This window comes from Phyllopteryx taeniolatus, chromosome 1, assembly GCF_024500385.1.
Source record: "Phyllopteryx taeniolatus isolate TA_2022b chromosome 1, UOR_Ptae_1.2, whole genome shotgun sequence".
NCBI classification, from domain to species: Eukaryota; Metazoa; Chordata; class Actinopteri; order Syngnathiformes; family Syngnathidae; genus Phyllopteryx; species Phyllopteryx taeniolatus.
This window is the reverse complement of record NC_084502.1, coordinates 18534151-18547082: the sequence shown is the minus strand read 5'-3', so window position 1 is coordinate 18547082 and position 12932 is coordinate 18534151. Positions and strand designations below refer to the sequence as shown.

Below are 12932 nucleotides of genomic sequence, written 5' to 3'. Positions count from 1 at the left end.
GTCTTCAATTAACCTATCATGCATGTTTTGGGGATGTGGGAGGAAACCGGAGTACCCAGAGAAAACCCACACAGGCACGGTGAGAACATGAAAACTCCACACAGGCGAGGAGGGATTTGAACACGGGTCCTCAGTACTGTGAGGCAGATGTGCTAACCAGTCGTCCACTGTGCCGCTGCATTCAAAAATGTTCTATCTAATTTGAAAAAATGTTCTATCTAATTTGAAAAAGCAGATAGATGTATTATTTTTTTTATCATTATCTACTGTAATTCAGCATACTTTTTTTTTATTAGTCAGTTCGCAACATTACCAAAGCTGTGGGAACATGTCGTTGTAATGTCATAAAAGCCGAAGCCAACACTAGCTAGCAAATTTACAATTTTTAATTATGTACGTATTTAATTTTCATTCGGTCTGTACTGTTTTCTTAAAGAGTAGAATCTCCTTTTACTCAAATCTTTTTACACAAGTATCTGTACTTCTAGTTAATTATAGTATAGTATAGTATAGTATAGTTCTTGCCGTCTGGCTTTACTACTTTACTTTTACCACCTCTGCCTCCGGTTAGAACATCATTCCCCTCCACTCCCGGCAGAAAACAAGAGCTTCTCTGTTGTGCATGGTGCGCAAGAAGGTGAATCCTTCTGACAGACGTGTATCATCCCTCTCGACCCTGCAGCGAAGACACGCTAGTGAGTCAGCCCAGCCCTTAAATCAAGACGGAGCGGGTGTTAAGACGTGTCAGTGACAGCTCAGTGAACGCTTTGTTTTGCCTTGTTTTTCTTTTAGGGTGAGCGAGATGAAGGAGAGGGAGCGGAGGAGACTGCCATGTAAAAACTAAATTGAGCTCTTTGTGTGAGATTCTGGTCATGTTGGGGCGATTTCTTGGGCTTTGGGGACGTGTTGCTCCAGGCACCTGTAGCTCAAGTGCAATTGCAACCTGACCCCTGCTTTGTTGCTCTATTCAGACTTGCAAGAGTCCCACCCGTCCCTTTTCCTCATGTCTTCCTTTGATTGTCTGGAGCAGCCTCTGATTCACCCCTGGCTGGCAATATGCTCTTGTTTCAGTATGGGGAAGACACTTACTGTAGCTCTGGCAGGGGTTCCCAGAAAATCAAGTATGGGAACAAGTCATTCCATGCAGCTGAATTGGATCTGAAACGTGACAAATTGAGGGGCGGGGAGAGGTGGTGGCTCAGTGCCGAGAAAGAAAACAGCCCTTATTCATCATGCATATTATGACAATTCTCATGCATGTGAAATGTCATCATCGCTGCCTCCAATAATCTGGAACGGACAAGCTCAGCACATCTGATAAGGATCTGCAATGCTCATGGAAAACACTTCAGCCTAACCAACTCTTTTGCCGCTTGCTTTGTGTTGATACGTGAGAGCCCAAAGGACACAGAGGGCAAAAGAACCTCCGAATCACGACCTCCAGCCGTCTGAAACCTGGAAGATCTGTTCTCGTTCTCACATTCAGGGTGAATGTGAATCAGTGAACAGTGAATTGGTATTTGGACAAGGCCACACCCACAGGGGAATGAACAATTTTCAAACACTGTACTGTGTTTTCTTAGACCCTGCAATGACACAGCACAAGCGAGTAAGGGTGATAGTGCATGCAGATTATGTCAGGGCAAAAAGCGCATCTCTCCATTTCAGGCATGTTTTCTCCTGCTGTGTGTTGTCATGTATGGCACATGTGCCAGAAGATTAAATAAGGTCATATGGTTTTATAGGCGTCACATTTGACACATTTACTATATGATTGGAGGTTCCAGCAGTAAAGTCTGCCATCAGCAAATTTCAACAAACCATTCTGGTTCACTCCAATGTGACTCATTCAATTTAGACGAAAAAAAAGCTGCTAGGCCATGAAGTTTAATGCCACTTTGCTTGTTGATGTTCAATCAGGAGACGTTAGGGATACACTAAGCCAAAGAGGTTGCAGGTGGAATGGGAATGTGGGAAAGTAATAATGCATTATTATAATAATAATTATTATTACATGTATATAGTGCTTGACTAGCTTATATATTATATTGTGCTTTACAATTTCATGCATTATTCATTCACTCGTCAGTCACACTCTGGTGGTGGTAAACTACCTGTGTAGCCACAACTGCCCTGGGACAGTCTGATGGAAGGGTGGCTGCCATTCTGTGCCTACAGCCCCGACGACCACCACTAAACATCTAGGCAAAATGGGTTAACTGTAAGCTAAAGGAGAGGTCAGGTGCATATAAATCTGGGGATGATGAGGTAGTTTCAGTAGGTATGAGTTGAGGAGAGCCATTAAATCTGCCAAACAAGAACATTAGGAGCAACTAGAATGTCTTGAGTGTAAGAACACAACACATATGTCAGAATGTTGTTCATTAATTACAGCAGTGCTTTTAACACAATTATTCCATCGAGACTTGTTTGTAAGTTGAAGGACCTTGACTTCTGCAATTCCATCTGCAAGTGGCTCCATAACATTTTGACAGGAAGACAGCAGACAGAGTTAGAAACATCTACTCATCTACTACAGTTCTGAGCACGGGTTCTCTCCAATCATAACCACTGTGGATTCTTTTTTTCACCAAACACAGCAACTGCTGTTGCTGGAAACATGAAGCTTGTCTCCTCAAAAGATTTATTTTTCATAGAAAGAGTTGTCCGTGGAAAAATCTCTGCTTAAACCAGAATTAGTCATGCTAAACAGGTGCAACGCTCGTTTCCTTGTGAATTTCATGCTAACATGCTTGGTGGGAAGCGGACGCATGAGCACCATCCGCACTTCACACTAAACTTGGATTTCACATTGATTCAGCGCTCATCAAGCATGTGGCAAGGCTGCTGCGTCATTGGCGGTAAACTGGGTCATGTGGTGTGCTGATGGTGTGCCACATACATGTCAATATGAGCACTGATAGATGTGAAAGGCCACACGGGGCAATACATCCATTTAACAATGGGAAAGGTCATGATCAACATTGAGTCTTTAGTCCTCTGAGTGTGTGGATCTCTTTGTCATGAACAATTTTTCAAGAAATAAATCACAGGTCATATCAAATCCCTCATAACAAAGCTCAGAGGATTTAGCATCCAAGTTTACTCTTCCCACTCCTTTTCGAGGCTTACTCAAGAAGCTCATCCACAACCACTTACCATCTGCAGCTGCAACGTCCCACAGTAAAGTAGGTCAGGATATGAACGCCAAGCTGCAGATCAACACAGCGAAACAATGGGAGAGAATCTTTGATGAGAGCAGTATGGACAAATTGCTTCTAACTTCAGCGATGTGAGGAATTTCATGGCAAAGAGTGTTCATGTAAGATGTCAGAGAATGCAAGAAATCCTCTTTTCTCTCTAATGACTGCAAGACCAAAACACATACAAAAAGCCAGTGTGACAGACTAGTGACCATGTGGACAAATGTTACGTTGCTCAGATGCAATGCAATTCACAGAAATGACAGCTATCACAACACTGCGCATTGAAAAAGCAAGCCAGGATTTACTGTTCCAACTCATAATGTGATGATATGTCCTGATCTATAGTGCATGCTCTCCCTGTGCCTGCGTGGGTTTTCTCCGGGTACTCCACTTTTCGTGAGTGAGAATGGCTGTTGTGCCCTGCGATTGGCTGGTGACCGGTTCAGCGTGTACCCTCCTTCTCACCCAGAGATAGCTGGGATAGGCTCCAGCACGCCTGCAGCCCTAGTGAGGATAAGCGGTACGGAAAATGGAGGGATGGATGGATGCTCAGCTTAGAGGAAGCATTCAGTTTTCTATTTTGGCAGAAACAAGGAGATGTCAAACTCCTGATAAGGAGAACAAAGCTTTATATTACAAACAAGGAAAACGTTCACTAAATCAAACAACTTTAATGTCATACAATTTGGAATTCTAACAAAATTTTGCAGGAAAGTATGCATCTAGAGGCACACAAGAACATTAGTATATAGTTGCTGAATGACGGTCATGCAAAGCATCCTCATATCTCATGAGATTTCAGCTGAGTGAGTAAGAATGTGTTTTAGTGGCACCACCATAGAAGGGTATAAGTTGAGGAAAAGAGAAGTATGATAAAGCAGTTGAACGACCTAGGAAAGCTTGACATGCATCTTTGTCATGATACTGGTGTACAAAGTCAACAATAATAAGGAAAGGCATGTGCATTAAAGGCGGCACGGTGGGCGACTGGTTAGAGCGTCAGCCTCACAGTTCTGAGGACCCGGGTTCAATCCCCGGCCCCGACTGTGTGGAGTTTGCATGTTCTCCCCGTGCCTGCGTGGGTTTTCTCCGGGCACTCCGGTTTGCTCCCACATCCCAAAAACATGCATAAATTGGAGACTTTAAATTGCCCGTAGGTGTGACTGTGAGTGCGAATGGTTGTTTGTTTGCATGTGGCCTGCGATTGGCTGGCAACCAGTTCAGGGTGTACCCTGACTCCTGCCCGATGACAGCTGGGATAGGCTCCAGCACGCCCGCGACCCTCGTGAGGAGAAGCGGCTCAGAAAATGGATGGATGGATGGATGTGCATTAAAGAATTTCCCAATGTACAATTGTCACATCATCAAAATGAAGGTTCAGTTGCATGTGGGCTTTAAAATTAACTTCTTTTTACACTGGTATGACTGTTAACAAAAATGATCATCTGATGAAGAGAGCCTGCTAGCAATATGAAACTATGCCTACACTGAGAACTAAAAGCTTTTAAATATCAGTTTCTGTTCCAGGGCCTTATGATGAGCAAGAGCACAGAGATGTGCACAATGTAGGTACAAAGCTCATATCTCACCAGACGAGTGAGCCTGGAAATAACTGGATCTCCAGATTAGTTTTTGAGTGCATGAGAGCGAGAGAGAGAGAGAGAGAGAGAGAGAGAGAGAGAGACTATAAAGGTCAACTGTGATTCACATTAAAGTGGAAACACTATATATCTATATATATATATATAATAACACATGCTTTTTTGTCTATTCTTGCTTGCATGCTTGCGTTGCCTTAAACTTGAGTCAGATGGATGGGGGTAGTGGTCCTGCTGAGTAGGCCGCAGTCACATCACCGTCTCCCATCTGAAGGCATGCCAGCACCCGCCCTGCAGAATCAGCATCACAGCGTGCACGCTTGACAAGTGCGCCTCCCCCTCCGCGCCTTGTTTGACATCCCCATCGTTATAGGCTTCGCCTCTGGCTTTTTTTTTTTTTTTTTTTTTTTTTTTTTTTTAAGGCCAGCTCAACGCCAGCCACAGATTACACATTCTGCTCACACGCAGGCACTGGGGCAGGAAGGAGCGACGCGGGGGGAAAACAGACGCGGTCTTTCTCGCGTGGAGACGACAGCTTTTGCGCGCAATCGGCGCCAGTCAGAAGCGGAGGAAGAGGAGGAGAGACAAACGCTACGTTAGATCTATACGTGCACATTTGTATTTGTTTTTTTCCACCGCAAAGTTGAAGGACAGCTCGACTCTCTTGGTTGTCAATCGCGTCACGTGTCGATGCGTTGGCACCTTTGCAGTTTGCACACCTGTGGATGCAGCAAACGCCCGCTTGATGCTCGGACTCCAGTCTTTGGTACACATTGGATTCTTCAGTTGATAATCATCCCGCGGACCATGCTGCTGAGCGTGCCCCTCCTGGTGCTCCCCTTTCTGTGCGTCACCAGCTGCGGTGCGTCGTACGTGCCGTGCGAGCCCTGTGACCAAAAAGCCCGCTCCCTGTGCCCGCCGGTGCCCGTGGGCTGCCAGGTGGTGAAGGAGCCCGGGTGCGGCTGCTGTCTAACGTGCGCGCTCGAGGACGGCCAGCCGTGCGGCGTCTACACTGGGCCGTGTACGCGCGGGCTTCGATGCCTTCCCAAAAACGACGAGGAGAAGCCTCTGCACGCCCTCCTGCACGGCCGGGGTGTGTGCAGAAACGAGAAGTTGTACAAACTACTGCATCCTTCCAAAGGTAGGCCCGCCGCGTGCGCGTCGTCACGCTAGTGTGTTTTTTAAAGCTCCCACTGCAATAAGTCATATAATCATCTCAGCACCATAAATCCAATTAGGGGACAAATAGCAAAGAGCTGCATTGAGATGCTCCTCCTTCTGCTGTCTTACAGCAGTTTCCCATCGTTTATTGCGCCAATTAAGGCACCCATTTTACATTACAAACATCTCAAGGCACACCACCAAACAACAATGTCACCAAAAGTATGAAGACTGAAATAATGACTTCTCATCTCAGTTTACTTACAAATACAGGTATACTGACTCAATATGAAATCTGGCGCTGTTTAATAGCGAATATAGTATACTTGCAGGAAGCCATGACCTAATGATACACAGTTCTATTGTACCTTCTGCCATCCAACGGAAAGCCGTTTAATTGTTCTGCCTGTCATTATACGTCACTTGCATATAGATTGAACAAAGATGTATTTGTAATACAATTTCTGACATTGGATCATTTCTGAGGCACCCCTGATGATCTCTCAGCAACCACCATGGTGCAGGGGGAATCACAGGTTTATAGCATATGTGTCAAATTCATGGACTGGGGGCCAGATATAGTCCACCACATGGTTTTATGTGGCCTACTAAAGCAAACTGTCTTCTTCACGTTTCTCGTTAAAAGGTTTAGTTCTTTTCAAGTTCACAGAAAATCTGTACCAAAATTGCAATTTCTCTTCACTTTTTACAGTATTACAAATTCCTTCTTAACATACTGTACATTGAACAGTAGTATTTATATTTAGAGCAGTCGTCACTCTTTCCCAGGACTTCTGATTTCAAATTCCATTTGTCATTGGAAAATACATATAATAACAATGAAATGAAGAGTCCAATTGTCTATGTAATAATATCATGAGGTGATTATACATTTATATGATTTTCACAGTCATAATGGCCCTCTGAAGGATTCCATAGCTACGATGTGGCCTGCGACAAAAATAAGTTTGAGGCCCCTGTTAACAGCAAGAGGGTTGTGGATTCAACTAGTTTATTATTATTATTATTATTATTATTATTACGTGTGAGCTTCCTCTCATAGTCCGTGTATAATATATGCTGCGGTAATGAATGGTCAGATCGCTCTTGCCGGCAGTGGAGTAGAGAATAATAACTTGAGGTGTTGACCTCTTGGAACCAGTAAGGGTGATGCGTCGAGTCTCCACCACCCTTAAAAGATAGCCTAACATCTGTCATTATAGTGCATATGACTCAAAAGCCCCCCCAAAGAATCCCCCTTTGCCAAATTGCCCCTACCACTGCACCCAGCACGCCCTGCCCCAATGAAGTCAACAATGGGTGCCAATCAACCTGTCATCTTCAAGCTGAAAGGCACTAGGGCTGCAAGGTGTAAATCAGTAGGTTTCATGTGTGCGTGTGTGTGTGTGTGTGAGTGGCCAATAGCCCTGGGGGGGCGGGCTGACCCACATGAAACAAGGGAGAAAATTACAGGTGGGACCTTGTGAGGTTGGCTTAGAGACGTGACATGGAGTCATTTTGTCTGCTAGTGTCAAGCTTTGTGTGGCCCTCTGATGTGTGAAGTCATATTTTATTCGTCTTCTACAATTTCTTGTCTTTCTTTAACACTTGGTGTGGCACATCTATTATCACGTGCCATGTTTATGTCTCATATTTCTCCATTTTCTCCAATCTCAATGTCTCTTCTCCAGTTTCTCTGTCTGGCATAAATGAGCTTGCTTCATATGAGTGAAGTAACATTTGCCTGAGGCCCAGAAACATAAAGAAGGACATACAATTCAAGAAGCTTCAATTCCAAGTGTTTAATGTAACCTAACTGAGATTACACTTGTTGGCATTCACTCCAACCAGACCAGGTTGCCGCCACCTTGTGTGCTTCACTCGCTGCTCTGGCTGAGCATGGGCTGCTTGCAACTTGCTCGGTAACTTGCCTGTCCAACGCTGAACACTGATTTCTTGTTCAAACAAAATGATGTCATACAGTATTGTATTATTATGTCAGTCTCTCAATGGATCTGTACTCCATGCACTGCCAGCATCTATCTGTAGTTTTTCCATCTTCCATCTTTCAACTATGGGTTCAGTTTTCCTGTTGTCATGAGGTGTCACATTCTGTAGCAAAATATGGCAATAGGCGGCATCAGCTCTGGTTTGTAAAAATATGAAATGACCACGCAAACAGAATTTGATGATCTAAGATTTTGCTCTGTTGCATGAATGCATTGAGGGACATTCCAGGTGGATGTGTGCAACCAACCATGACAACTCAAACACAAATAGCGCCGTGTAAAAGTTTGCAACAACGTGATTAGCCAGCAAAGGTCAGATTGGGTGAGGGTTAGCAATTAAAGACTTGATGGACGTATAGAGTGGTTCGTGCCTCTATTTTTTTTTCCTGAGGGGGAGAGAGAGAATAATTGTGTCAGCAGGAAACTATTTTTCAAGAAGTCATTATGTGGAGGGATGACATCACTGTGATCTACGGCATCGTCATTGGAAGGGCGGGAGCTTTGGAGGGGAAGGGGGTGGGGGGTGTTCATGGTGACCTTGTTTCACCACCCTGTTATCTTGTAGCTTAGCGAGCACCCACACTAGGCTATGTACCAATGAGATTTAGGAATAGGTACTATGCGTGACACAGCAATGGAAATGGGCCAGCAGGGGCTTAATACAACAAGACGTGTTTAGGTCTATAGGCTCATAGTTACTCATGTGGCATACAGTAATCCCTCGCTATATCACGATTCATTATTTTGCAGATTCAGTGCATTGTAGATTTTTTAAAAGTTCAATAGAGAGCATTTACCCACCTGAACATATCTGATACAGTCAGCTATATAGGCCAATTGATTTAAATGTGGCAGCAGTGACTCACTGAAGGTCAATTAGGCAAATGTTTTTAGCAGATAAAGCAACTTTATTGAGTACCTTATCTGTTTAAAACACAAGCCACAATCAGAGTTTTATGGGGGGGAAAAAAATAAAAAATACCAACCTTGGCCTGATGAATAGCTAATGTACACACTCACGGCAATATCGATAGGAACAAATGCAAGTAAGGAGCAAAGTTCAGCTTGATGTTCTACAAATACAGTACTTTTTGCTGACTACATTAAAACGCTTCATCCAGGAAATGGCCTGCTCACATTCAAGCAGGGTATGCCTAATAAGCACGTTTGTGTTGTGTATGTGGTTGGCGACCTCAGGTGGATAAATAAAATTCCTGCGCCTCGCTCAAAAATGCAGTTTTACAATTGGCATTGGAATGCATATTTTGAAACATAGTATTTACTGCAAAGGTTTTCTGGAACATACTGTACAGATATGAGCAGTGGGTGAGAGAAGGTAATGGAGCTGAGGTTTGTCCCACTCTTCAAATGTAACATCTGTGCGGGTGTCAAATGCGAAGTATTTATTGTAAAAATGGTTTAAAACATAGTATCTGCCTTTGTTTACTGGCATTAAGTGGGCGGCCATTTTTAGGTCCTTTCACAAGAACTATAGAAATGATCCCTGAAAGTATAGTCTTATAGGTCCTTATAGGACTTTTCACTCTCACGAGTGTGAATTCATGAGAATGTGATGTATGTTCACCAATTCCTGCCTGCTTTATTTACTAAGAAAGCCATACAGTTACTAAATATTTGTAAATGACAAGCTACATATTCCATTTTATTTTCAAGTACATAATAAATCCTAATCCTAAACGTCATCATCTATATGTACTTAGCGAGTTGTGACCTGATCTGAATTTGTTTTTATGGATGTCTTAAGTTGATGTAAAATGCTTTTACTCTGCGCTACACTTCCTTTGATGACCGCTGCATGTTTTCAATCTCAGCCATGGTGTACACAGGCTTGAATGTGTAAATCCATTGCTCTATGCAATCTGTCAGTTGACACAGTTCAAAGGCGTGCTGTTTTAGCAGGCAACTCGCTACTGTAGCTTCAAAAATCACTTCCAGTCTGCAGCTGATAAGTTCGCCCAAAAGGGTGCCCTCATTATGTTGATTAATTATTCAGTTTAATTCTTATTCAATAAACATCATGTTAATCAGAGTACCGTGCTTTGACTAATGTTGGCAAAATATAATGTATCCCTGTTTTTAAGCTTTGATGTTTAGTTCCCCTTTTCACATGGGTTGCAAGACGAAATATTTCATTTAGGTTCGGGGCATCATGGTGGATTAGTACATCTGCCTGACAGTTCTGGACTTTAGGGCTCGAACCCTGGCTCCGGTTTCCTCCAACATTCCCAAAAACATGCATGTGCGGTTAAGTAAAATTCAAAATTACACATAGAGTAGATGTGTACTCTGCCTCTCGCTCAAGTTGGGGTAGGCTCCAACTCACCTCTCCCAAGGACCAAAAGCATTATAGAAAATGGATGGCTGGTTATTGGCTACACATGCTTTAAAGTCCTTCCGAGCTGCTACTCATCTGTGATATTTGGTTACCTTTCAAAACAGTAGAAACCTGGCATTATGGAGCACGTGGTTAGTGCATTTGCCTCACAGTTGAACGGTTCTGGGACCAAATCTCGACCCAGGCCTTCCTGTGTGGAATATTCTCTTGAATTTTCTCCGAGTGCTCTGCCTTCCTTCCGCCCGCATTCCAATTTACACAGTAGTTTGTCAGCAGGTGAGGCAAGGGAAAGCTCCTGATAATAGTCATTTTTCTGTCACAGAGTCCCTGATGCCACAAGCCAAGGTGCCCATATACGGACGGGACCACATTAGCAGTCGGAAGGCCCAGGCGATGAAGCAGGCTAAGGACCGCAAAAAGCAGCTGGCCAGGGTGGGAGCCAACAGCAACTTGGACTTCCCTCTGCACGGCCTGGAGAAACTGGAGCCTGAGTTTGTACGTGATCAGCACACACTCACCACTGTGCTCCAGGCTTCATTTGTGTTTTACCCCACTTGGTTTTGACAAAGTAACCTCCATGCACCATAGAGCCAGTTTCACACTAAACAATAACATGGTCAAGTTCTGATCGCAGTCTGTTTTCTTCTTTTTGAGTGACTTTGATGTGGATACAAATCAAAGAGGCAAAACCCAGCAAGGGGGCCAGCTTGAGTCTGAGTTGTACTCCGCCCGCACATCTTTGCTTTAAACTTTGAGTCTAAATTTTTTGGCGTAAAACAAAATGTCTTTTAGTCTCAAAAATACTCTTTAAGTTTTTCTTTATCAAAACTATGTTTAAGTTTTTTGTTACCAAAAATCTCTCTTAAGTTTTTCTGTGCTAACAAATCGCTAAGCTAAGTTAAGTTTTGGAGTACCGATATAAAAGATTCAAGTTTTTCAGTATAAAAAATCTTCTCAGTCTTTTGTTGTTGGGAAACTGGCAGAGTCCAGAAGAAAAGACAGGAAAAGTTCAGCTCATAAAATACAAACATGAGCCGCCAACGGAGGGACAATTAAATTACAGGCAGCAAACATGAGTTTATATCCATTATATGATGTAATTTTTAAACTTCCCCTTTTGATCTTGGCCAATCGTGAAGGAGTAATTTTCTATTTGTGTCATAAGTAAGACTATTTGTCTAGCTATTGTGGGACTAATTGGATGTACTGGAATCACAAGTGACAGACTCGTCAGTATGTCACACTTTCAATGTCTCAAAAGTATTCTGTCAATTGACCGTCTGTTGTCGTACTAGAGTGGCTCCAACTACCGGAGACAAATTCCTAGTGTGTTTTTGGACATACTTGGCAAAATAAAGATGATTCTGATTCAGATTTTTCACCTGAATGTGCCGGTGACTCATGTGCACCTGCGGGCTTATCTCTTTCTGTAGTGTCTTCAACTCGGTTGTGGTCAGAATCTCTATGCAATTTGACACACATTCTGAGGTTTGCCTGTGAAGCCTGATAGTTTTCTCACAGGGCATATATGTACTTGAATTCAAAAGCTTTTGGGGATTTATAAAAATAAATAAATAAATACAAGAGGTTACAGCAATTCTTAATGCAAGCATGAGTACATTAATTATTTCAAATGTTTCTATAAATGGCAAAAAGTTTCACAAAAGTGGAAAATTTCACTTCTGCAAACATTTCAAGCTCTTTGTGAGCAGAGCCTTAAAATGGTGAATGTAAACTTGAGTGCAAATACAAGCAACCATGTCTTCCACTATCTGTGCATGTAGGGGCCCTGCAGGAGACGTCTGGATCACCTCATTCAGAGCATGAAGGACACATCTCGGGTCTTGGCTCTGTCTTTGTACATCCCCAACTGTGACAAAAAAGGTTTCTTCAAGCGCAAACAGGTACAGCTTCGTCCTGTGTTTACTTATAAAGGTCCACCAGGGAATAATACTCTTAACCCCTCACCTCTCCACCTGCAGTGCAAGCCGTCCCGTGGCCGGAGGAGGGGGATCTGCTGGTGCGTGGATCGCTTCGGTGCCAAGATCCCTGGCATAAACTATGCCGGTGGTGATTTGCAGTGCAAAGACTTGGACAGCAGCAGCAATAGGAATGAGTGAGCTTGAGTCCAGGCATCACACGTGTTGAGTGCCAACCAGCAGTCTGATTTGTCACCGTGTGGTCATGATGGACTGTTGTTGTTTTAAAAGGGAAGTTGCAACGCTTGCTCATAGATTATGTAACTGTGGTTCAAAACGGACTGTGTTCATCCACTTTATATGCATAGATTATAGACAATGTATATACAGCTCTGAAAAAAAATTATGAGACCAAAATAACTGGACCTTTTTAGGTATTTTGACAATTTTGCATTTTCTGCAAATAAATACTCAAAATGACAAGATTTGTAATTGTAATTTGGGAGTTACATTTTCAATAGTTTATAGAATAAAACAAAAATGTTTATTTTACACAAATGTTTAACTAAATAGCAACACCACACAAACTGATGATTTATCAGTGGTACCCACATTTTTTCCAGAGCTCTATATAGACAGTTATATCTCAATAAATTAAAATATCTTAGTAAAAGAAAATTGTC

The 12932-nt window shown here is 42.9% G+C and overlaps 1 protein-coding gene across 1 annotated transcript; it reads left to right on the top strand.

Moving 5' to 3' along the window:
• Positions 1–5244: 5244 nt before the first annotated feature.
• igfbp5a (insulin-like growth factor binding protein 5a) lies at positions 5245–12932 on the top strand. Its single transcript, XM_061777561.1, has 4 exons — positions 5245–5945; positions 10653–10825; positions 12115–12234; positions 12313–12932. The coding sequence occupies exons 1-4, from the start codon at positions 5495–5497 to the stop codon at positions 12448–12450; spliced, it is 882 nt and encodes a 293-aa protein (XP_061633545.1). The 5' UTR covers positions 5245–5494; the 3' UTR covers positions 12451–12932.